The sequence below is a fragment of the Crinia signifera genome, unplaced genomic scaffold (genome assembly GCF_055691185.1).
Source record: "Crinia signifera unplaced genomic scaffold, ASM5569118v1 HAP2_SCAFFOLD_159, whole genome shotgun sequence".
Classification (NCBI taxonomy): domain Eukaryota; kingdom Metazoa; phylum Chordata; class Amphibia; order Anura; family Myobatrachidae; genus Crinia; species Crinia signifera.
This window is the reverse complement of record NW_028142052.1, coordinates 16711-43447: the sequence shown is the minus strand read 5'-3', so window position 1 is coordinate 43447 and position 26737 is coordinate 16711. Positions and strand designations below refer to the sequence as shown.

General features: G+C 51.0%; 1 protein-coding gene across 2 annotated transcripts; it reads left to right on the top strand.

The window, feature by feature from the left end:
- Positions 1 to 682: 682 nt before the first annotated feature.
- Positions 683 to 26530, top strand: LOC146053361 (uncharacterized). Of its 2 annotated transcripts, XM_083167999.1 has the most exons (5): positions 698 to 769; positions 6126 to 6366; positions 9297 to 9387; positions 18279 to 18407; positions 25229 to 26530. In XM_083167999.1, exon 5 carries the CDS (start codon positions 25400 to 25402, stop codon positions 26360 to 26362), a length of 963 nt encoding a protein of 320 aa, XP_083024125.1. In that variant the 5' UTR covers positions 698 to 769; positions 6126 to 6366; positions 9297 to 9387; positions 18279 to 18407; positions 25229 to 25399; the 3' UTR covers positions 26363 to 26530. The 2 variants fall into 2 exon arrangements, with proteins under 2 accessions (XP_083024124.1, XP_083024125.1); XM_083167998.1 differs by lacking the exon at positions 6126 to 6366 and having other exon boundaries at positions 683 to 769.
- The last annotated feature ends 207 nt before the right edge of the window (positions 26531 to 26737 follow it).

Here is a 26737-nt window from a genome sequence, read left to right as displayed (position 1 = left end):
CTTCGCCGCGCGAGTGTCCCTATTTCTTGACATGAAAAGTTGGGAGGTATGTAGTGGGAGAAAATTAAAATAAATATATTAACCAGCAGTCAATTGATTAATCTGTAAAATTAATGAAATAAATGTTTATAACTAAGACTTAGAGATATATAATGTAATGTGCCTTTCTTATTGTGTATTTGTAGTACATAATGAGTTAAATATTAAGCTGCGAACTGTCATTACCTTCCATAGTATGAGACTGTACTGTGGGCAAAAATGTATATAGCCAGCTTGGATTTGCCCTTAGTTAAAATGGCCACCGGAGCATCACCATATATTCACCTCTCAAAGAATAGAAAGGGGTTGGGGGCTGGGGTACCCAATCTTTTTCGAGAGGATCAGACCATAGAATAAAAATTTTCCACGGCACCCTTAGGCCCCCCCAAAATATATATAAAATTAAGTAGATTGTGTTTGTATGTGCTTCTAAGGTTCAGTTATGTGTTGAAGCGCATATATTTTATGATTGGCAGCCACCAGCACTGGTTTTGTCCACAAATAATTGATAATAACTATTTGCTGGTTGTTTGTTTTTGGGCTTGTTGCCTTGTTCTCAGGGCCCGCCGTGGATTGGATGCTGCAAAACAAAGCTGGCTCATGATTTGCTGTGCAGGGATCGGGTGGGCGGGTCTGTAAGTAGCAGGGAAGTGCTCACTGCTTCCTGTAGCTGCTGTATCGTGTCGTGTGGCCTCTTATCTGCAGGGACCCAGGTGACGGATAGAAGCAGGTATGTGTATGTGTGCTGCAGCAGCCTGTACATCAGCAGCCACTCAGCCTCCACATTCCAGGGCTTCCTTATAGTTACTTAGCTCACACGGAAGCCGGGGCTGCTCTGGCCGTGCTCTGTGTGCTGCTGTACATTCCTCAGCAGCAGGGAGGGGGAGGACGGGGGACTGCTGCACTAATCTCACCCTGTACTCCGGCTGAGAACACAGACTTATCAGAGGTGCAGCAGCAGCAGGGAGGGGGAGGACGGGGGACTGCTGCACTAATCTCACCCTGTACTCGGGCTGAGAACACAGACTTATCAGAGGTGCAGCAGCAGGGAGGGGGGGGACGGGGGACTGCTGCACTAATCTCACCCTGTACTCGGGCTGAGAACACAGACTTATCAGAGGTGCAGCAGCAGCAGGGAGGGGGAGGACGGGGGACTGCTGCACTAATATCACCCTGTACTCGGGCTGAGAACACAGACTTATCAGAGGTGCAGCAGCAGCAGGGATGGGGAGGACGGGGGACTGCTGCACTAATCTCACCCTGTACTCGGGCTGAGAACACAGACTTATCAGAGGTGCAGCAGCAGCAGGGAGGACGGGGACTGCTGCACTAATCTCACCCTGTACTCGGGCTGAGAACACAGACTTATCAGAGGTGCAGCAGCAGCAGGGAGGGGGAGGACGGGGGACTGCTGCACTAATCTCACCCTGTACTCGGGCTGAGAACACAGACTTATCAGAGGTGCAGCAGCAGCAGGGAGGGGGAGGACGGGGGACTGCTGCACTAATCTCACCCTGTACTCGGGCTGAGAACACAGACTTATCAGAGGTGCAGCAGCAGCAGGGAGGGGGAGGACGGGGACTGCTGCACTAATATCACCCTGTACTCGGGCTGAGAACACAGACTTATCAGAGGTGCAGCAGCAGCAGGGAGGGGGAGGACGTGGGACTGCTGCACTAATCTCACCCTGCACTCGGGCTGAGAACACAGACTTATCAGAGGTGCAGCAGCAGCAGGGAGGGGGAGGACGGGACTGCTGCACTAATCTCATTCTGTACTCGGGCTGAGAACACAGACTTATCAGAGGTGCAGCAGCAGCAGGGAGGGGAGGACGGGGGACTGCTGCACTAATCTCACCCTGTACTCGGGCTGAGAACACAGACTTATCAGAGGTGCAGCAGCAGCAGGGAGGGGGAGGACGGGTGACTGCTGCACTAATCTCACCCTGTACTCGGGCTGAGAACACAGACTTATCAGAGGTGCAGCAGCAGCAGGGAGGGAGGACGGGGGACTGCTGCACTAATCTCACCCTGTACTCGGGCTGAGAACACAGACTTATCAGAGGTGCAGCAGCAGCAGGGAGGGTGAGGACGGGGGACTGCTGCACTAATCTCACCCTGTACTCGGGCTGAGAACACAGACTTATCAGAGGTGCAGCAGCAGCAGGGAGGGGAGGACGGGGGACTGCTGCACTAATCTCACCCTGTACTCGGGCTGAGAACACAGACTTATCAGAGGTGCAGCAGCAGGGAGGGGGAGGACGGGGGACTGCTGCACTAATCTCACCCTGTACTCGGGCTGAGAACACAGACTTATCAGAGGTGCAGCAGGGAGGGGGAGGACGGGGGACTGCTGCACTAATCTCACCCTGTACTCGGGCTGAGAACACAGACTTATCAGAGGTGCAGCAGCAGCAGGGAGGGGAGGACGGGGGACTGCTGCACTAATCTCACCCTGTACTCGGGCTGAGAACACAGACTTATCAGAGGTGCAGCAGCAGCAGGGAGGGGGAGGACGGGGACTGCTGCACTAATCTCACCCTGTACTCGGGCTGAGAACACAGACTTATCAGAGGTGCAGCAGCAGGGAGGGGGAGGACGGGGGACTGCTGCACTAATCTCACCCTGTACTCGGGCTGAGAACACAGACTTATCAGAGGTGCAGCAGCAGGGAGGGGGAGGACGGGGGACTGCTGCACTAATCTCACCCTGTACTCGGGCTGAGAACACAGACTTATCAGAGGTGCAGCAGCAGCAGGGAGGGGGAGGACGGGGACTGCTGCACTAATCTCACCCTGTACTCAGGCTGAGAACACAGATTTATCAGAGGTGCAGCAGCAGCAGGGAGGGGGAGGACGGGGACTGCTGCACTAATCTCACCCTATACTCGGGCTGAGAACACAGACTTATCAGAGGTGTAGCAGCAGGGAGGGGGCGGACGGGGACTGCTGCACCAATCTCACCCTGTACTCGGGCTGAGAACACAGACTTATCAGAGGTGCAGCAGCAGCAGGGAGGGGAGGACGGGGGACTGCTGCACTAATCTCACCCTGTACTTGGGCCGAGAACACAGACTTATCAGAGGTGCAGCAGCAGGGAGGGGGCAGGGCCGGTGCTAGGTTTTTTTGACACCCTAGGCAAAACTTCTGACTCTCCCCTCCCCCCCCCCCCCCCCCCCCACACACACACACACACACTTTTCAGCTTATCATGAACAAAAAGCACAATAAAATGCTGAATTGATGACACTATTTTATTAGTCCAGTGTGCTGCCACTTATGTGTTATTGTTGTTAATATATATATATATATATATATACACACACAGTCTTTGGTAGCAGGGAGGCACTCCATGCATTATTGGAAACCATAAAGCAAACATAAAGCAAAAGCACTTACCCCCACGGAGTTGAAGAATTCGGAACCGGGACTCAGAGCTTGAAGAAAGTTTTCTTTTATTTTTACATAGGTGCAGAAGTTACAGCCGACCGCTGTGTCAACCAGTTTTCATTAGGTGTTAGAGCACAATGCAGCAAGCACATCTAAATACCCCTAAATTGAGCCCAAACTATGCAAATCGCATCTGCGGGTCATTGCAGCCTCTGGACCCCGTTGGGGGCTGATTGACAGGCATGGACGGGGCGGAGTGGTGCGATCAGCGGGTGTCCCTGTAATGTCATCCGTACAGGGAACCCCGTCTGGGGCTACAGAAGCGCCGGGCAGGAGACACAATACACGGTGTGCAGATAGTGAGATGAGAGGGAGGACAGCGTGTGAGTGTTATGCGCTGTGTGGGTGCGCTCTTGGATTAGCGCTGGCTGACACTTGTTCTCCTCACTGCGGGGGAGAGAGACAATTAATATGCAAAAAATAAGCGGGCGTGAGGTCAGACTGGCGGGCGGCTGCAGTTTGTGGTGAGGAGTATGGTGCGGGCTGAAATTGCACCACAAATTGGGAAGGAAGAGCGCTCCCCAGCGGCCGCCGCCCTAGGCAGCTGCCTAATGGTAGCTCCGGCCCTGCTCACACCTCCCTGCATGACAGTGTATTAATTGCACCCCAGCACCTCTCTCCCCGTGCAGCATGCCTCACACCTCCCCCCACGACAGTGTATTAATTGCACCTCTCTCCCCGTGCAGCATGCCTCACACCTCCCCCAAAGACAGTGTGTTCATTGCACCCCAGCACCTCTCTCCCCCCTGCGCAGTATGCCTCACACGTCCACCCATGACAGTGTATTAATTGCACCCCAGCACCTCCCCCCATGCAGCATGCCTCACACCTCCCCATGACAGTATATTAATTGCACCCCAGCACCTCTCTCCCCCTGTGCAGCATGCCTCACACCTCCCCCCATGACAGTGTATTAATTGCACCCCAGTACCTCCCCCTGTGCAGTATGCCTCACACCTCCCCGCATGACAGTGTATTAATTGCACCCCAGTACCTCCCCCTGTGAAGAATATCTCCCACCTGCACCTTCCTCCCTCTAGTGTCAGTGCGTGTCCTCGTGTTCTGCTGCTCCTCTTCCTGTGACTAATGTCTCCCACCTGTACCTTCCTCCCCCTAATGTCAGTGCATGTCCTCGTGTTCTGCTGCTCCTCTTCCTGTGAAGAATGTCTCCCACCTGTACCTTCCTCCCTCTAGTGTCAGTGCATGTCCTCGTGTTCTGTTGCTCCTCTTCCTGTGAAGAATGTCTCCCACCTGTACCTTCCTCCCTCTAGTGTCAGTGCATGTCCTCGTGTTCTGCTGCTTCTCTTCCTGTGAAGAATGTCTCCCACCTGTACCTTCCTCCCCCTAGTGTCAGTGCATGTCCTCGTGTTCTGCTGCTCCTCTTCCTGTGAAGAATGTCTCCCACCTGTACCTTCCTCCCTCTAGTGTCAGTGCATGTCCTCGTGTTCTGCTGCTCCTCTTCCTGTGAAGAATGTCTCCCACCTGTACCTTCCTCCCTCTAGTGTCAGTGCATGTCCTCGTGTTCTGCTGCTCCTCTTCCTGTGAAGAATGTCTCCCACCTGTACCTTCCTCCCTCTAGTGTCAGTGCATGTCCTCGTGTTCTGCTGCTCCTCTTCCTGTGAGGAATGTCTCCCACCAGTACCTTGTTAAAACCCTTGTAAAAAGGTATCAAGTGTTTAATTGCACCCCAACACCTCACCCCATGCAGCATGCCTCACACCTCCCCCAAAGACAGTGTGTTCATTGCACCCCAGCACGTCTCTCCCCCCTGCGCAGTATGCCTCACACATCCACCCATGACAGTGTATTAATTGCACCCCAGCACCTCCCCCCATGCAGCTTGCCTCACACCTCCCCATGACCGTATATTAATTGCACCCCAGCACCTCCCCACATGCAGCATGCCTCACACCTCCCCCCACGACAGTGTATTAATTGCACCCCAGCACCTCCCCACATGCAGTATGCCTCACACCTCCCCATGACAGTATATTAATTGCACCCCAGCACCTCTCTCCCCCTGTGCAGCATGCCTCACACCTCCCCGCATGACAGTGTATTGATTGCACCCCAGCACCTCTCTCCCCCTGTGCAGCATGCCTCACACCTCCCCGCATGACAGTGTATTAATTGCACCCCAGCACCTCTCTCCCCCTGTGCAGCATGCCTCACATCTCCCCGCATGACAGTGTATTGATTGCACCCCAGCACCTCTCTCCCCCCATGCAGCATGCCTCACACCTCCCCGCATGACAGTGTATTTATTGCACCCCAGTACCTCCCCCTGTGCAGCATGCCTCACACCTCCCCCAAAGGCAGTGTATTAATTGCACTCCAGCAAATCTCTCTCCCCATGCAGCATGCCTCACACCTCCCCCATGACTGTGTATTAATTGCACCCCAGTGCCTCCCCCTGTGCAGTATGCCTCACACCTCCCCCAAAGACAGTGTATTAATTGCACCCCAGTGCCTCCCCCTGTGCAGTATGCCTCACACCTCCCCCAAAGACAGTGTATTAATTGCACCCCAGCACCTCTCTCTCCCCATGCAGCATGCCTCACACCTCCCCCCACGCAGTAGGTCTTGAGGAAGTCTCTGGTTGCCTAATAGAGGAAATGTGTCACTTTCGCCCATACAGCAGGCAAAGCATCTGAAAAACCAACCTACACCCCACTCCCCTCCATCTTCCTGCTTCCAGTGCTCTGGGCCTTGTAGCACACTGACTGAAGAGGTTCCTCTGCCTCCCACCTCCACCAACCAGCTCGGTGGCTGCACAGCACGGACATCCACGGGAGCCAGACTCTGCCACATATTCCTGCCCAGCCTGAGCGTGGCACAAGGAGGGCACGGCCATTTGCATTCCTCCCGTAGTGGGACAGGTGAGCATGTAATTACAGCCTCAGGCAATACCCTGCACCATGTAAATGACTGATATACATTACAGTGCTCTCGCTTCCATGTCTAATCCATCCCAGCTGCAATAACAACACGTCTGACTGCTGCTTGCTGTAATAAGCTCACTGACCTGACCAACTACTGCTGCTACAACAACCAGTTACCCCCTACCCTGCCAGAGCAGAGCCAAACACAACACTTACACCAGGCTGACTTTGCTTTATAACTTCTCAGTGCAAATGGCAATGTATTAATTACATAACAGAACTCAAGGTGCCCATACACGGTATAATTGTTGGGTGCGATGAGATGCTGCACATATTTAAAGTTTGTCTTACTTTTTTTTCTTCAACTGCACTGGCAGAGTGCACACAGTGCAGGGGCCACGGTTTGCTCCTCTGTCCTCTCCCGAGTCCCAACTTTCTGTCCCCATGTGCTAGCTGCAGTCCCCATTGGCTCTACCAGGATGGTCCAGTCCTCACTTTAATGCTGTAAGGAGGCCGGACTGCTCTGTCCTGACTCCTGCTGAATACCATCAGCAAGCGTAGCAGCAGTGGTGGCCGCGCCTGCGTGCCTCCCACAGCCAGCAGTACATACAGAGCATGGCTGCGGGCAAGCGTGTCTGCGGGCTTGTGGGCGAGCGTGTCTGCGGGCGGGTGGAAGAGTGTGTCGGCACGGGCACGGCAACGGGGGGGGGGGGGGCAGGAGATGTGGCTAAGTTGCCAGCGGGGGCAGGAGCTGCCGCCGCCCGCCACCGAAGTTTCCCGCTGGCTGCTGGTGCCGCGGCCTGATGACCGTCCGGGCGACAGCGACTGACTACTGTCTGTCAGCGCTGGCGGCAGGCCGGCGGCAGCCATGTACACGGGCGGGGGGACGGGGGTAGTCCGTTATACTTACAAGCTCAGCTGTGCAGTTGTTGCTGAGCCTCGCCCTCAGCCTGTGTGGAGTCCAGCCGCTGCCTTCTTGTTCCTCCTCCAGCTCTCTCCTCTGCGGTAGCGTCGACGTGCGTAGCAGCTTCCTCCTGCTGCTGGCCAGGCCAGCTCACTACCGCCCTCCAGTGGCCGGCGCCCTAGGCAAATGCCTAACCTTGCCTAGTGGTGGCGCCGGCCCTGGGAGGGGGAGGACGGGGGACTGCTGCACTAATCTCAACCTGTACTCGGGCTGAGAACACAGACTTATCAGAGGTGCAGCAGCAGCAGGGAGGGGGAGGACGGGGGACGCTGCACTAATCTCACCCTGTACTCGGGCTGAGAACACAGACTTATCAGAGGTGCAGCAGCAGCAGGGAGGGGGAGGACGGGGGACTGCTGCACTAATCTCACCCTGTACTCGGGCTGAGAACACAGACTTATCAGAGGTGCAGCAGCAGCAGGGAGGGGGAGGACGGGGACTGCTGCACTAATCTCACCCTGTACTCGGGCTGAGAACACAGACTTATCAGAGGTGCAGCAGCAGCAGCAGGGAGGGGGAGGATGGGGGACTGCTGCACTAATCTCACCCTGTACTCGGGCTGAGAACACAGACTTATCAGAGGTGCAGCAGGGAGGGGGAGGACGGGGGACTGCTGCACTAATCTCACCCTGTACTCGGGCTGAGAACACAGACTTATCAGAGGTGCAGCATCAGCAGGGAGGGGGAGGACGGGGGACTGCTGCACTAATATCACCCTGTACTCGGGCTGAGAACACAGACTTATCAGAGGTGTAGCAGCAGCAGGGAGGGGGAGGACGGGGGACTGCTGCACTAATCTCACCCTGTACTCGGGCTGAGAACACAGACTTATCAGAGGTGTAGCAGCAGCAGGGAGGGGGAGGACGGGGGACTGCTGCTCTACTCTCGCCCTCTACTCGTGCTGAGAACACAGACTTATCAGAGGTGCAGCAGCAGCAGGGATGGGGAGGACGGGGGACTGCTGCACTAATCTCACCCTGTACTCGGGCCGAGAACACAGACTTATCAGAGGTGCAGCAGCAGCAGGGAGGGGAGGACGGGGGACGCTGCACTAATCTCACCCTGTACTCGGCTGAGAACACAGACTTATCAGAGGTGCAGCAGCAGGGAGGGGGAGGACGGGGGACTGCTGCACTAATCTCACCCTGTACTCAGGCTGAGAACACAGACTTATCAGCGGTGCAGCAGCAGCAGGGAGGGGGAGGACGGGGACTGCTGCACTAATCTCAACCTGTACTCGGGCTGAGAACACAGATTTATTAGAGGTGCAGCAGCAGGGAGGGGGAGGACGGGGGACTGCTGCACTAATCTCACCCTGTACTCGGGCTGAGAACACAGACTTATCAGAGGTGCAGCAGCAGGGAGGGGGAGGACAGGGGACTGCTGCACTAATCTCACCCTGTACTCGGGCTGAGAACACAGACTTATCAGAGGTGCAGCAGCAGCAGGGAGGGGGAGGATGGGGGACTGCTGCACTAATCTCACCCTCTACTCGGGCTGAGAACACAGACTTATCAGAGGTGCAGCAGCAGGGAGGGGGAGGACGGGGGACTGCTGCACTAATCTCACCCTGTACTCGGGCTGAGAACACAGACTTATCAGAGGTGCAGCAGGGAGGGGGAGGACGGGGGACTGCTGCTCTACTCTCGCCCTCTACTCGTGCTGAGAACACAGACTTATCAGAGGTGCAGCAGGGAGGGGGAGGACGGGGACTGCTGCACTAATCTCACCCTGTACTGGGCTGAGAACACAGACTTATCAGAGGTGCAGCAGCAGGGAGGGGGAGGACGGGGACAGCTGCACTAATCTCACCCTGTACTCGAGCTGAGAACACAGACTTATCAGAGGTGCAGCAGCAGCAGGGAGGGGGAGGACGGGGGACTGCTGCACTAATCTCACCCTGGATAGGATTTTTTGTTTTTGCCTTGTTTTTCACTTTGTGGTTGCTTGTCTTTCATTTCAGAGTTGGTGACACTGCTGTACTTACACATAGGTGCCAGCAGCTGGGAGACCCGGATTACTGTGGTCCTCAGGGGACTGTAATACCCAGCAAGGTATGTGATTAGTCTGACCATGCCGAGTACTGTGTTATATATGTCTGTTCTACTAACTTGCGATAACAGCATCAACCACACTGACTGCTCTCTGTAAGGGAACCAGTATCTCTTATAGATTTAGCCAGATCTGTCACTCATCCCCTGTGTATATAACGTTCCCGCCCAGCGGGATACACAACCCCCCCCCCCCCCCCCCCCCTAGGGAAAAGACCAGTGTTTTATGTGTATAATGTTTTTATGTGTATAACGTTCCACCCCCTTGACATCACCTCCCCCCGCCCAACCAGGGCTACAGTACACGCCCACCATCCACCATTACTCCACAGCCACCATCCACCATTACTCCTGCACCCCACCCCACTCTGCCAGCACCCCTCCCCGTACCTCCGCGACCCCCCTCCCGCGATTCGTGGGACCCCCCTCCCGTGATTCATGGGACCCTCCCACGATTCGCGGGACCCCCGCGACCCTCCCTGCCACGATTCGAGGCAACCCCCCACCCCCTCCCGGGATTTGAGGACCACTGCCCCCTCCCGCGATTCACGGCACCCCCCTCCTGCGATTTGCAACACCCCCTCCTGCGATTTGCGCCCCCCTCCCGCGATTCTAGCTCCCCCGCGCGATTTGCGGACCCCGCCTCCTCCCGCGATTCATGGAACCCCCCGTAGCGCCCCCTCCCGCAATTTGCGGACCCCCTCGGCACCCTCCCGCACCCCCCCTCCCGCGATTAGCGAACCCCCCCCCGTGATTCACACCCCCCCTCCCGCAATTTGCAGACCCCCTCCCTCGATTTGTGGACCCCCCCCCCTCCCGCGATTCACGCAATTCAGGGCACCCCACGCACCCCCCCTCCTGCAATTCGCGGCCCCCCACCCCCTCCCGCGATTCACGGAACCCCCCGTAGCTCCCCCCTCCCGCGATTTGCGGATCCCCTCGGCACCTCCTGCCCCCCGCGATTCGCAGGATCCCCGCGACCCCCCCCTTCCACGATTCGCGTGCCCCCCCGCGAACCCCCCCCCCCCCCCCGCGATTTTCGGACCCCCTCGGCATTCTGCGCCCCTTCCCGCAATTTGCAGACCCCCTCCCGCGATTCGCGGGCCCCCCTCCCGTAATTCATGCCAGGTCCTGCGATTCACGGACCCCCACGCCAACCCCCCTGCGCACCCTCCTCCCTTGATTCACAGCACCTCCCGCGATTCACCGACCCCCCCCCCCCCTCCCACAATTCACTGACCCGAAATCCCCCCTCCCGCAATTTGCGGACCTCCCTTCCCGAGATTCAAGCCCCCCCCTGCCCCCTCCCATGAATTGCGGACCCCCACCCCTCCCACTAATCGCGGATCCCCACACACCTCTCCCGCAATTTGCAGACCCCCCTGACCCCCTTCAAGCAATTCCACTCCCCAGCGGACCACCGCGACCCCGCTCCCGCATTTCACGTACCCCCGTAAGAATGGGGGATCCTGTACCGTCACAAGCAGGTGCCGCCCCTAGGTGGGAAATCCGGCCCTGGCTACCTTACTGCAGGTTCCCCTACTGCCAGAAGTGTCCCCACGGTCCTCTGCACCAGCGCCACAACTTTTATCAATGTCTTGCCCACATACCACTATTATACAGCCTCCTGCTCTCATGCACGCTCACTCCCTCCCAGTGGGAGGAGACGCTCACCCACTGCCGGGAGCTGCATCCTGTCCCCCACCCTCCTCCAGTTCCAGGGATGCCCATCGACCATCAATGATTTCAAATAATCGATGGTTTGTGGCCGATGTAGAATACTTTTCCATCGATGTGGGAGGACCAGATGGTTTCCCTACTTCGATGGCAAAGGAGAACCGATCAAGGTTCAAATTTTTTAAAATCTCCCGCGATTCGCAGAGCCCCCGCGACCCCTTCCTCCTGGGATTTGCGGACCACCACCCCTGGGACACGGAGCACAGCTCCGCCCCCCACACCCGGAAGTCCCGCCACCAAGTTCTGATTGACCCACGGCCTTTTCAGTCAGATATAATGGATGACCATCGATAGCTACAACAATCGATGGTTATCCAAGTAATATGTTACTACTATCGATGGCAGGGTGCAAAATCGCCATCAATGCCAACCATCGATGGTGTCTGTCCCCCACCCTCCTCTTTAGTCCCCCGTATGCCCACACACCCCTATCACTACTCAGCTTCCTGCTCTCCTGAACCGTAACTTCCACCACTGGGGAGTCGCTGGCGCTATGTTGCCCACATACCCCTATCATGCCTCATAGCACAGCCTCCTTCTCTCATGCACCCTAACTCCCACCCAGTAGGAGGAGACACTGACTCAGGGCCACCATCCTGTACTCCTGTGGTGCCACGCTGGACCCTCACCTACTGGCAGAAGCTGCACAGTGTCCCCCACCCTCCTCTTTAGTCCCCCTCATACCCACACACCCCTATCACTACCCAGCTTCCTACTCTCCTGAACCGTAACTTCCACCACTGGGGAGTCGCTGACGCTGTGTTGCCCACATACCCCTATCATGCCTCATAGCACAGCCTCCTTCTCTCATGCACCCTAACTCCCACCCAGTAGGAGGAGACACTGACTCAGGGCCACCTTCCTGTACTCCTGTGGTGCCACGCTGGACCCTCACCTACTGGCAGAAGCTGCACAGTGTCCCCCACCCTCCTCTTTAGTCCCCCTCATACCCACACACCCCTATCACTACCCAGCTTCCTACTCTCCTGAACCGTAACTTCCACCATTTGGGAGTCGCTGACGCTGTGTTGCCCACATACCCCTATCCTGCCTCATAGCCCAGCCTCCTGCTCTCATGCACCCTAACTCCCACCCAGTAGGAGGAGACACTGCCTCAGGGCCATCGTCCTGTGCTTCCATGCTGGACCCTCACCCACCCTCCTCTTTAGTGCCCCGTATGCCCACACACCCCTATCACTACCCAGCCTCCTGTTTTCCTCTGTCGTGACCTCCGCCAGTGGGGAGCCGCTGACTCAGAAACACCCTACTATACTATTGCACACACACACCTAATCAACATGCACACACAGCCCCCCCCCCCCCACAAATGTCACTGTACCATCTACACTATCAATGTACATCTTTCTCTGTAACCGCTTTTTAATTAAACAAAACAATACACACCCCCTTCCACATCATATGCTCTCTATTTAACACATTTCACCTATAACTGAAGTTGCAATACAGGCATCTTACATACAATTCTAACCATATTTCTCACAATACAAACGTTCACAAATTAAGGGGGCGCAGCCCCTTGCGCCGGTGTGAAGAGCACCCGTAGGGCGCGATGAACCACCTAGTATATATATATATATATATATCTCATTGCAGGGCTGAGTGCTAGTAACAAGTAGATGGGGTTACAGCAGACGCTGCAGAACACTAATATACTGACCAGAGATGGACACTAACTCCTTATAGGAATATTATTGGCTGACTAATAGGTGCTGACTCATACCTCCCAACATTCATAGAAAGGAACCCGGGACTGCTCGCGTGCGTGCCAATTTTTTTGGAGGTGTGGCTACTGAAAAGGGGAGTGACCTGTTCCTGTGATGCTGCTACAAGGCCACGCCCCATTTTCACCGCTGTGGGGGGCATGCTCAGCAGCTCCGTGAGCTGCTGGCTATGCCCCCAGCCCCTCTGGCTGCAAGAAAAGACGCTGTGAGCATGTGCACAGCATCTATTCACGGACCACAGTGGGGGTACTCCCAACTGCCCCCCCACCGCCGCGGGACAAAAAAAGGGATGTTCCCGCGATAAGCGGGACAGCTGGGAGGTATGCTGCCTGAGAGTGGTAATATTCATTATATATATATATTAGGATTATGTTTGTATTTCCGATGTGTAATGTGTGTGAGTGTAACATAATAGGCAACATAATATTTTTATGTAATAAATGTCAAATAAGGTATTTTACCTGCTCTGTTTTATACTCCTATTTATAGCTTCTACTACAGGTGAGGTTTATACCTCCCCAAGTCTGGAGCTTATCCTCTGTTTTCTTAATTGTTAGACCCATCTGTCCACAGAGGCCGCAGTTTGTGATGAGCGTATCCATCACCATGGTAACTTAATAATCAATAATAATCTTAGGAGCACACTGATTGGCTTATACTATGCAGGTAGAGATACAAAGCTAGGAGAAGTTTATACTGTAAATTGAAACTGAAGATGCCCATACATTAGGGTGACATCTCTCCGAGACAAGAAGTCACCTGTGATCCCCCTTGAGCTGCCCAGGAACCTCCCCGGCAGCAGGACCACATACCGTATGCAGTCATTTTGTATATGATGCATTGTATACGATCTCAGCCAAGTCTGCCTGGCTGGCGATGCGGCTGATCTTACCTGCAGCCTGTGCGATCTTCAGGCTCCGATGAGATACACATGGGACTGCACATCGCATCGGTCCTGGGGGGAAATTTACTAAGAAGAATTTGTTAAAAAAAATTGTATTTTCATACGAAAATACGATTTTTTTTGGTGTTTACGTATTTTTGGCATTTACTAAAAAAAAAGAATTAAAGAATTGAAAAAAAAACTGAGTGGGGTCCCCCCCATAGCCGTAACCCGCACCAGGCTGAAAGAGACGGGGCTGGTATTAAAAAAATTAGGAAACCCGGCAAATAGGGGTTCCCCTGTTTTTTTTTTTTAAACCAGCCCCATGCTCCAGGTCCGGGGCTGGTTCACAAAATACCGGGGACAAAATGACTAGAGGACCCCCGTATTTTAAGAACCAGCCCCAGGCCAAACCAGCCAGCAGGGTAATGCCACAGCCGGGGGACACTTATTATATAAGGTCCCGCGGCCAAAACATCACCCTACTGACCAGTCAGCCTGGCCAGTGGTCCTGGGGGAGTGGGGACCCCCCCAATAAAGGGGTCCCCCCTCCAGGACTTACCTGACCAGGCTGAAGCCTGGTGCTGTCCCCGATGCCCCTGGGCGGTGCTCACCGGGCTGATTCAGTGTAAAAAATAGAATAAAGTATTGTCTAAAACTGTGGAACTATGAGTCCCAGCAAGTCTCCCCCGCATGCTGGGACTTGGAGAACCACAAGTCCCAGCATGTGGGGCATTAAAGGGCCTGCTGACACTTGTAGTTCCACAGTATTATTATTTATTATTATTATTATAATTTTATTTATAAGGCGCCACAAGTGTTTCGCAGCGCCGTACAAAGGAACAATACAGGGAGACAAAACTTGGCATAACATTGAATAAATAACAAAAATACAGTACAAATAAAGAGCACCACAGTTCAATACACATTACAGCTTAAATGTAAGTAGTGAGGACTCAATCAACATACAACTAGAGAATTGAGGCCAATGATGGAGATGAGTATGAAGATGGTCACTGAGTGTTGGAGTAAAGGAGAGCTGTGAGTGAAATGTGAAGAGAAGTGGGCTTTGACAACAGGAGGGAAGAGGGCCCTACTCGGAGGAGCTTACAATCTAGTAGGAAGGGGAGACAGACAGATTACAAGAGGTGCAAGCGAGGGGGTGGTGGTTAGATAGCAGGATGTAAACAGGCAAGGGGTCGGAGAACCAGCTGGTTTATGCAGTGGAAGGGTACGCTTTGATGAATAGGTGAGTTTTCAGTGCCCGTTTGAAGCTTTGCAAGGTCGGGGAGAGTCTAATGGAGCGAGGGAGTGCGTTCCACTGAAGGGGTGCAGCACGGGCAAAGTCCTGTACTCTAGCATGGGAAGCAGTGATCAGGGTGGAGGAGAGACGACAGTCGTCAGCTGACCGTAGAGGGCGGGAGGGTGTATGAATGGAGATGAGGTTAGAGATATATGGAGCAATGGAATTAGAGATGGCCCTGTATGTGAGTGTGAGGTGTTTGAAGAGGATTCTGTAGGGGAATGGAAGCCAGTGCAGATTTTGTTGAAGGGGAGTAGCAGAGTTAGAGCGGCTGGAGAGGAAGATAAGCCTGGCTGCAGCATTGAGGACAGATTGGAGGGGAGCTAGTTGGGATTGAGCGAGGCCAGTGAGAAGAGCATTACAGTAGTCAAGCCGTGAGATGACTAATGAGTGGATGATCAGCTTAGTTGCACTCTGTGAGAGAAAGGGCCTGATGCGAGCAATGTTGCGTAACTGGAACCGGCAAGAATGGGCCAGGGCTTGGATGTGGGGTGCAAAGGAGAGGGAGGAGTCAAGTGTGACACCCAGGCAGCGGAGTTGGGGAACAGGGGAGATGATGGTGTTGTTAACAGTGATAGAGATATTAGTAGGGGGCATAGCTCTGGGTGGAGGAAAGATAATAAGTTTGGTTTTGTCCATATTCAGCTTCAGAAATCGCTCAGACATCCAGGTAGAGATGGCAGCGAGGCAGTTGGAAACTTGAGAGAAAACAGTGGGGGACAGATCAGGAGAGGAGAGGTAGATTTGGGTGTCATCTGCACAGTATGAAAAATAGTAAAATAAACACACACCACATCCAAAGCCCACACATACTGATACTTACTCCTGGGTCTGGGCCTCCATGGTCCGGTGCTCCGGGGTTGTTTATTTATTTTACCAATTTTTTTACACATCTGACCGTATATACGGCGCTAATACGAATCATTACGCCATCGGTGGGTTACATAGTAGTCGTATTTGACTGCTTTATAAATTCCCCTCCAGAACACGAATTTGCATACTGCGGAAACAGCCGTATACAGTCGTATTTATTCCTATTAAGAATACGAAATATTGTATTTGTATTCTTAGTAAATTTCCCCCCTGATGTCAGTCACAATTGATTTGGACGCGTTTCATGTACTATATCACTGCAATCACATGAAAAGTGACCAAGGGGCCCATTTATCATGATCGCATTTACACTGGGATCTGGGTGGAATATTACCGGCCAGGATCACATTGTAAAATGCGGACACATCACAGGGATGTATCATCCCTGACTACAGGGACAGAGCTCCAAAAGGAGCCCATCCCTGTAAAGTGCTGACCCGGAAGCTGGGGGGGGCTGCGCATGCGCGGTTATGTGTTGACCCTCGCCGACTCCTCTGACTGCACTGCCCTGCTCGGCAGTGTGATCCCGTAGCCATGGGCTATCACCATTCCAGAATAGCGATAGCCAAGGGATGCAAAGCCGGGGTGTCCAATGTGGGGGATGCGATCGGCAGCGCTGCAGGGGGGTCGCAGCAGCGATCGGAGATTCCTGCTGCAGTCCCCCTTTGATACATTGGGTTGATACTTAATATTTGTGGCTAACCCCCGAAAACGGGTATTTTCTGGGATTTAGCCGCAAATATTATTTGATAAATGGCAAGTGAATTGCCCTAGTGTATGTGTGCCATACTATTGGCCTCTAGTCACCACCCTCAATCCTTAAAGAAAGGGCTCCCTCTCTCCCAGTATCTATGACTCCACCGGATCTGCAGTGACCCAGAGGAGAAACTCAGACAAATGGATCAAATGATGGTTACATTTCTCCAAAGAGGATGTTCATATACAGCAATACAGCAAGCTAAGATAGAAGTGTTGGGGGAACCCACGAGGAGTACGACAACCCCGGCAAATAAGAGCGAGATATCGGTAATATGGATAAATAACTACACAACGGTCACACAGAGACGAACTACGACTGCTGAGAGAATCTGGCCAGTGATCCTGAGTGAGAGGAATCTCTTAGCGCTCATTACTCCAATGTTATATGAGGGGAGAAATATTACAGACGCTCCGGTACATACTGAGGTTTCTAATTTTGACAGATGCGGAGAAACATTTATTAATAAAGAAACCTGGTAATTTTATATGTTTAGGATGTACTACATGTATGTATATAGTAACAGGGGAATACATAGTGCTCCCGCCACAGATAGAAGCCTATGGGCTTCTATCACCTCCACCGACCCCCACCACAGATGCCGACCCCCTGACATACCTTCCTAGGCTAAAGCCTGGCCTTGGACCCGGAAGGTAACATCCTCCCCCTAGCAACGCAGCCGGAGGTCCTTCCAGCCGCAGGGGGAGGAGGAGGTACCCAGGGATGTGACGGTGCACACCACATCCCTGTTATCGCGGGGGGTCTCCTACACCGCATTGCAATGCTAGTCGCATATGTTAGTACATATGTGCTAGCATCTCTGCGGTGGGGCGGCGATGTATTATAATACACCCACCCAGTGGGAGGTTACTCTTGCAAAAAGAAGCCTAAATGGATAAATAAGCTTAATACTGTCTCCCCTGTGGCCTTAATGAGACTGTTGCTAAATTGTTCCATTGGAAATGTTTGATATAATTAGGCTGGCCATACACTACTGCGATGTATCAGGGCTATGTATGGCCATCTGATCCCCCTGCAAACCACCTGGGACCATCCTGTGCGGTAGGATCACATGCGATACTTTGTATGTGGTCCTTTCATATGTGATGTATCGCATGCGGCCTCTGTGCCGCGGATGGGAGGGAGATCAGAGTCAGGGGTCAGACCTACATGCAGGTCCGATCTCCCTCAGGTCCAATACGCACAGGGACACGCACCGGACCCGATGACATGTCATTCTCAGCCCGATTAGTCGCAATGGATGGAATTGACCCATATCGCTGTAGTGTATGGGGTTATTTATATTCAGTTTAGAGCTAAAACTCCTCCTAGTTTTCCATCTCTACCCATATAATATAAGCCAGCGGTTCTCAAACTGTGGGTCCTGACCCTGAGGTGAGTCCTGATCATCTCAGCATGGGGACGCGACTCCATGTTGCTGACTATCAGGCTGATGACTTCTTCAATCACCCAGTCAGTGATCCAAGGAGTCTGACCCATCAGTAGAATTGTCTGTTACGTCAGACCCTACAATGCTGCCAGGCATGTGCGCTCTGCTGACTACACATGTGCGTATAACCATGTGCTCCTTATACTCAGGTGCAGAATCCGTATTGCCGTGACTTGCTGTATGATCTCTGTAACTGGAGGCAGAAATATAACCGGATCCTCCTCTCCCCTCCGGTGTACGTGGGACACTGCTGCCGGCCAGTGATACGGGAGGATAAGGTGACTATAACATTATCTTATCATATTGCGCACTGATCAGTACGGCAGTGAATGACCGTGTTATACACTATGTCCAGTATCAATCAGCTGCAGTAAAGGATATGCCAGGAGCTATCCAATTATCCTGGAGTGGTGCTCTGCCACTGCTTCATACGTGTACATGTTTTCTAATAACGCTCCTCTGTCCAGACCACTTCCCCTCACTGTCTGCTCTGCATCCCGACTAATACTGCTCCTACCGACACCTGAGCGCTCAGCCAGTCACAGCCAGAGACACCACCACCGCGCTTCTTGACCCATACCGGCCAATCAGCTGCTCCCAGCTCCCTTCTCTCTTCTCTCCCGGCTCTATCACAGCGGCAGCACCGCTTCCCTTCCCGGAGACTGAGCTCTGATCACTAACACCATTATTGTTCGGCTTCCATACGGGATAGTGCGATGGTTAATATAACTAAACCTTCCCTGAGAACTGCAGTACATAATAGGGAAAACAGCACAAAAACTTGTACAGTAGTTTAAGATTAGCGCATTCAGACAGACGTGTATAAGTTAAACACTGCCAGTTCCAGACCATGCCCTTCGGTCTATCCATGGCTCTGTGTATCTTCACAAAGGTGATGACGGTAAAGATTTTCCTGCTCAGAAACGAGGGGATCAACATTGTCCCGTATCTGGATGGCCTCCTAATAGAGGCTCAGTCAGTGGAGAGGTTGGTGCAAGCGATCAATCTCGCTATGCAAGTTGGATTCTGAATCTTCCAAAGTCCTCGTTGGTACCATGCCAGCGTCTTCAGTTCCTGGGTATGATCCTAGACACGGGAACAAAAGATGTTCCTGTGGACAAAGTGGTGGTACTTCAACTGTTGGTAAAGGAAGTACTCTGAGCCAAATATCAGTCCCCTTTGATACAATATCAGTCCATATGTGCATCTGATTACTGAGCAAGTTGGTGGCCTCAATCCAGGTTGTTCAATATGGAAGGTTCCATTCCAGAACTTTTCAACTGTTCATCTTGAGCAAGTGGTCCGGGTCTCACCTCCACATGCACAAGATAATACGTCTGTCCCCCCAGACATGGTTGTAACTCCATTGATGGCTTCAGTTTCCCAACCTGATGGTGGGCTAGAGTTTTGGGATTCAAAACTGGATCTTTCTCAGGAAGGTCGCCAGTCTAATGGGCTAGGGTGCATTGACACAGTGGGTTCAGTTCCAAGGCAATTGGGCCTCATGGGAAGATAGATTACACATCAACAGAGCTTTGAGTCATGTTCTCTGTTGCAAGTCTATCCACTACTACAGTGTCAAGCTGTGCAGGTCCAGTCAGACAACACAATGACAGTTGCCTACATAAACCATCAGGGAGGTATGAAGAGCAGAGCGTGTGTGAGGGAAATGTCCAAAATTCTCTTCTGGGCAGAACAGCATGCAAGAGTGATCTCAGCCATAGAGATGGAGCGCCTGTCAGCCAGGGTTGCCAAATGTCCCGTGCCAGAACGGGACACACGAGCACCCCCTTCTGGTGATTGGTGGCGGACATTCTATCACCAGGAGCACTTCCATTGAGAGCTGTTCCATCTCTATTTATCCCGGGAGTGGACAACTGGCACACAGATTTCCTCAGTCGACAATCTCCATCCCGGGGAATGGGGCCTGAACCCCCAGGGATTAGATCTGATTGTAGATCAGTGGGGACTTCCACAGATAGACCTGATAGCATTTAGACTCAACAGAAAACTCAACTGGTATTGTTCAAGAACAGTTGATCTTCAAGCAGTGGCTGCCCTGACAGCGAGTTGGTCGTACTGACTGGTATTGCTGTTCCCTCCGATTCCCTTAATCGCAAGGGCGCTAAAAAGAATCAGGAGCCAAGGAGTGGAGGCGATACTGGTGGCCCCAGACTGGCCTCGATGGGCGTGGTATGTTGATCTTCAGACTATGGTAATCGAAGATCCATGGTACCTGCCTCTCAGAAAAAAATCTGCTCCAGCAAGGCCCGTTCGTCTACCAAGACTTAGGGCTGCTTCACACGCTCTGGCTGACACTGGGTGGCAAAAAACCTGCACGCCCAAATGCCGTGCCGTACACAGTAGTTATTAATGGACAGGATTGTGTCCATTCACACGGAATGGTCACGGCCCTGCCGCTCGGTTGCAGTTGGCTGTCACCACTGGAAAGGATGGCTGCTGGGCTGTGGCCATCCCGACCAGTGTAAACTTCTGTGCGCGGCAGGGCTACTTGGCCGTGCGGGGTTTCGCCGCCTTCGGCGGCTGCCGGTGTGTGTGAAAGGGGCCTCAGGGTGGCTTTGTTTAATGGCTTGGAGGTTGAGAGACAGATTCTAGCCCAGAAGGGCCTGCATGCCTCGGTGTTATCTACTATGACCCAGGTTAGAAAGCCTTTGGAGGAAATATGTTGCCTGGTGTGAGAACAAGACCTTTCTACATGCTGTTTTTAAGCTGAAACGTTTCCTGCAGTTCTTGCAGACAGGTCTGGATTTGGGCCTACGTCTGGGATCGTTAAAGGTTCAGATTTCGGCCTTGTCTATTTCCTTCCAGAAAAGTTTGGCAGTCATGCCTAAAGTACAGACATTTATTAAAGGTGCTCTCCATATTCAGCCTCCCATTGTGCCTCCTACGGCACCCTGGGAACTGGACATGGTGTGGAATTTTCTGCAGTCATTGTGGTTTGAACAAGAAAAAAGAGAACATGTAACAGCGCTGATCACCAGATTCAAGATAGGATAAAACTGCAATCAATAAAAATGTAAATTACAAATCTTGTTTTGTTAAGGTTTTTGACTGAGGGAGCTACTACCCCCAGTAATAGCAGCTACTTGGCATACCAACTCACCGTGGAGCGACCTCTCTATGTCTTCGATATAAATCATGGTTTGAACCCATGGCAACGACTGATTTGAAATACCCCAAGTGGAAGACGGTAGTGCCTCTGGCCCTAGCCTCTGCTAGGAGGGCGTCAGAATTAGGAGCATTGTCGTGTAAGAGCCCACATCTCGTCTTTCACGAAGACAGGGCGGTGCTTAGAACAAGAGAGCAGTTCCTGCAGAAGGTGGTATCGTCGTTCCACCTAAACCAGCCTATTTTGGTTCTGACTAGCACTGCTCATCCTAATATCCCAGAATCCCTGGATGTTTTGAGAGCCTTGAAAACATAAGTTAAAAGGACAGCTCATATTCATAAGACAGACTGCCTCTTTGTGCTCTATGATGCTGTTAGGGTTCTGAGGGGATTCCAGACAAGAGGTTACTGGGACAGACAGACCACAATCCAACCATAACTCTGTGAATCCCTCCAGAGGCTATAGGCACCCGCAGAGCTAAGACTTCACCAATAATAGCCACTTTCGAAGGAGTAAATTAGGTACACTCCAACCCCCGTGCCACCGTGACTTGGCAAGGAAACAAGGTGCCTACCACCTCCAGAGCAGACAAGAGGATTGCTAACTAAAAACCCATAAACATGGAACAAAACAATAATGTGACAGAACTGTCCTCCACAGGGGAATTCTCCAGCAGCCCAACGTACACTTGTTTTGACTAATGATCCCTAGCTAGATCAATTAGAAAGATAGTGAAGTAGGGAGCAAAGATACAGTTTCCCACCACACTACCCTGGATGCAACAATGCATAAAGATGTTAATAATTACACAATACTCCAACAGTTAGACCTATACATGCAGTTCTGCAGCAAGATGTAATAACACGGAACTGGCTCCCACCATAACACTGAGGATAGCTTGTGGGAATACCAGAGAGACACCACATAATTTTGCACATAGATAATACTGTAATTAGCAGAGAATACAAATGCCTAGATGGTACAAGGACACTTATCTCTGTACAGGTCTGGGTCAGGACATCAGTAGCCGGTACCAGGGAACAATAGTTTGTAGGGGAAAGAGAAAGATTTGCACAATAGATGCACACCAAAGAATGGATTTAGTGTGTTAAAAATTAAATACCTAACACCAAATTAAAATCCATTTATTGGTACAAAACCCATTGCAAGTGGGGACCAAATCCCAAAGAAGTGATACTAGATTCTTTCTTCTCATAGGGGTATTTCTCCAAATAGTGCTGAAAAATAAAGATTTATAAAATATAAATATTCACAGCACTGCCAAATTGTCCAAGAGAAACTATTTTAATCCCTAAAAACACTATTTCTTTCTTGTGTGTATTTGCACTTCACATTATATGTTGTGTGTATGTATGTCTAAAAAGTTTTAACCTCTGAAAATATTTTCACAAGCCGCAGAAGGAGGTCATCCTGTGCAATCGTATGTGTTAAAAGTTTGCACAGGACAGTGTCCTCTCTTCTTTTTATTCAAACTATCTAATAAAAGTTTACGTTTTAAAACAGTAACAAACCAAAAATTTCTTCTTCAAATATCTTTCTCCTTTGGTGTGCATCTATTGTGCAAATCTTTCTCTTTCCCCTACAAACTATTGTCCTAACCTTTGCCCGGATAGCACCCCCGCCAGATTATTTTCAATAAAGGCAGCCCAAATACATAAAAATCCCTAAAATTACTAAAGGGATATGACCCAGTTGTGTGCGGACCTCCAATCCCCCCTACCCTCTCTCCCTCATTGATTGTGTACCAGGGGACAGGAAGAAACTTGGTCTCCTCTGCAACACAATCCCAGATGCACAGCAAGGACACCGACTTCAGGCTTGCACCAGAAGCTGACAGGCAAAACAGAATAGGACAGGCTACACAAGGAAAATCACCGGCGTCTGGGTAAAAGGCAGCATGGGAGATAAAGGGCAATCACAATAGCCAAGGCACAATAGCAGCATGGGAGATCTACTCCCAATCACAATAGCCAAGGCAAACAAGCCCCCTTATCAAGGAGACTTACTACAGGTATGCAGCCTGACACACCAGGCCAAGAGCTAATTGGTTTAATTAAGCAACAGCTGTGCTCCACCTTGAGGACACAGGAGTAACAGTATAGGAAGGGAAGGATTGTCACAGGCTCTAAATTAATAAAGGTGATATGTTTTTATTATTCAAAAGACCAACATAGGACCTAATTACGCTCTGGTACCGCTAGGGTGCTTGGATGGAGGTGCTCCCAAAATAGTTCAGCAATAAAGCTAACAGAAAAAAGGGGGGTTGTCCCGAGGAGGACAAAGGCAGAACAGTAAGGGTTTTTGAGGGAAGCTTTTAAATTAATGTGTTATGAGTGAACTAAAATATAACTTTTATTAAACAACTCTAAAAAAAGAGAGAAACGTCACCACAATTAAATAAGTACATACATGAATAAATTTCTACAACAATTTAAATGGTACTGTCGTCATTAAATCACTGGCAAAAATGATTTATACACGGTATCCACCTCTAATACTATGGTTTTGCACAAGATAAATTGAAATCCAAGGTTGGAGTTTGTGCATGAGTAATTATAACTGACCAATGTCTGTTGGGAATCTGTCCTGACGAAATAGGTAATTAAAATCCTGTTTTTTTGTGGTTAAGCATTGCTTGCTGCTGTTTATGGCCTCGAGAACCTGCTGAAGTGTAATTTCAGGGGTCCTCGGTGGGCTATTGCCCTTGGAGGGGGTGGTATGTGGTGGGGTCGAGGGTGTTTGTGAGTTGTTTCTGGCTTGTGCGCAGGCATATCTTTCTTGCTGGGCTGCAGCTGTGCTATTGCAGATTTTCCCCAGGATAACTGCCAAGTGCGGTGCTGGTGTCTCCATACACACACACACAGACAATGTCAGTATTACATTTCTGTACTAGGGGACTTGGCTATCTTAGTCTATGTCACTCCAAAATGATGTTACAGTAGCTTTCTGCAGTTCTATTTTAATGGCAAGCTGAATTCTACAGTTTAGATACATGAAGGGCTTCAGGAGCCAGCACAATCTCGCTGGCAATCTCCCTTGGCAACAAATACAATGCCCCGCTCTGTCTAGATGGTACAACACAGAGCCCTCTAGCCCTCCGGTAACTTAGCCAACACTAAACTGATCTTATCCGCTGACAATAAACACAGACTATGCAGTTTAAGAATAAAGGTGTCGGTAAAGACGCAACTTATGCCCCGCAGCAACATCTTGGTAATAACACCTTCTCCTGCGGACTACAACAGCCCACTACTTCCAGGCGTCTGGCACTGTCTCCTGCTGGCACGACCACCTAGCTCCTTACAGAATTATGGTTCCTGGCGGCTGGTAAGCAATGTGCTCATGCAGCCTCAGAGATGACCACTGGGCCCTCGGCTCCCTTGCATGGCAGCTCGGGGGAGCGTTACACAGCAGCGGGTGCAGGTATTGGCTGCTTTACCCTCACGTCGATGTCTGCCGGTGCTTCCCACCCTGCAGCTATCAGGATGGGAATATCAGCCAGGGAGCTCTTGCTTCTACTCCAGGACAGGCCAACCTGTGGCTCTCCAGATGTTGTGAAACTACAAATCCCATCATGCCTTGCCACAGTTTTAACGCGCCCGTATAGCAAAACTGTGGCAAGGCATGATGGGGTTTGTAGTTTCACAACATCTGGAGAGCCACAGGTTGGCCTGTCCTGTTCTACTCCCACGCTGCCAAGATCATGCCCCTAGCGCTTTGCAACGAATTTTAATAAAAAGATGCTCGGCTCTTACAATCCCGCTATAGCATGGCAGGACTAGAAGGACTGTTTAACGCACAAGGAGGCTGGATGTATGTGGACACATCTGTACACGAATATATAATCAGTGACTGATACTTGTTATTGTGTATAAATATATGTCTTATATAATAAAAGTAGTGTTATCCTGGTAACCATTATGCTTTTATATATTAACTTTCTTACAGGACATATAAGGAGCAAGATTCTAACTAAGACGACGTGGAAAGGGACATTGTTCTCCGATCAAGCCAACTACATACATCATATCTCCTTACACCTCAGGAGGAGGAACAAAAGCAATTTTATTTTCTGGATAGACGATACCTTCAGCAACTAATTTGTTTCTCACCTCATACATGATGAGTCACACAGGAGAGAAACCACATGTGTGCTCTGAGTGTGACAAAGGCTTTACATATAAATCACAGCTTCTCATACATCAGAGGAGTCACACAGGAGAAAAGCCATATAAATGCTCTGAATGCAGCACATGTTTTTCCCAGAAGGCACATCTTGTCCAACATCAGAGGAGTCACACAGGAGAGAAGCCATATACATGTTCTGAATGCAGCAAAGGTTTTTCCCTTAGGTTAAGTCTTGTCCGGCATCATAGAATTCACACAGGAGAGAAACCATATAAATGTTCTGAATGCAGCAAATGTTTTTCCTTTGAGTCAAATCTTGTTATACATCAGATGAGTCACACAGGAGAGAAACCATATAAATGCTCTGAATGCAGCAAATGTTTTTCCCAAATGGTTAAGCTTGTTGTACATCAGAGGAGTCACACAGGAGAGAAGCCATATAATTGTTCTGAATGCAGCAAATGTTTTTCTCAGAAGTCAGAGCTTGTCAAACATCAGGGGATACACACAGGAGAGAAACCATATAAATGCTCTGAATGCACCAAATGTTTTTTTCAGAAGTCAAATCTTGTCCTACATCAGAGGAGTCACACAGGAGAGAAGCCATATAAATGTTCTGAATGCAGCAAAAATTTTTCCCAGAAGTCACATCTTGTCCTACATCAGAGGAGTCACACAGGAGAGAAGCCATATAAATGTTCTGAATGCAGCAAATGTTTTTCCAATAAGTCACATCTTGTTATACATCAGAGGAGTCACACAGGAGAGAAGCCATATAAATGTTCTGAGTGCAGCAAATGTTTTTCCCATAAGTCACTTCTTGTCCTACATCAGAGGACTCACACAGGAGAGAAACCATATAAATGTTCTAAATGCAGCAAAGGTTTTTCCCAGAAGACAGATCTTGTCCGACATCAGAGGAGTCACACAGGAGAGAATCGAAAAATGCTGTGAATGCGGGTAGAGTGTTACTAGAAAGACAATACTTATCAATACCTTGAGTCACTCTGAGGGCCTGAATGCAGTGTCTTTCATATATAATTAAAGTAACTTGTAACGGAATGGGATCATTCGTCAGACTGCATTTAGGTCTACAGTCATTAGGTCTACCCCACTAGGTCGAATGGCAGGAAGGTCGACCTGACTTAAGGTCGACATGGGCCAAGGTCGACATGACTTAAGGTCGAATTTGCATAAAGGTCGACATGAGGAAGGTCGACTGGTCATAAGGTCGACATGGGTTTTTCACTGTTTTTTGATCCGAATGTCGACACAGTCGACATGGACACAGTTGGCAATGAGAATCGGACCCTCGCTTCGCTCGCCATG

What these genes read in the sequence shown, in the direction of transcription:
- LOC146053361 (XM_083167998.1), top strand. Translation starts at nt 25,400, where the DNA reads ATGATGAGTCACACAGGAGAGAAACCACATGTGTGCTCTGAGTGTGAC.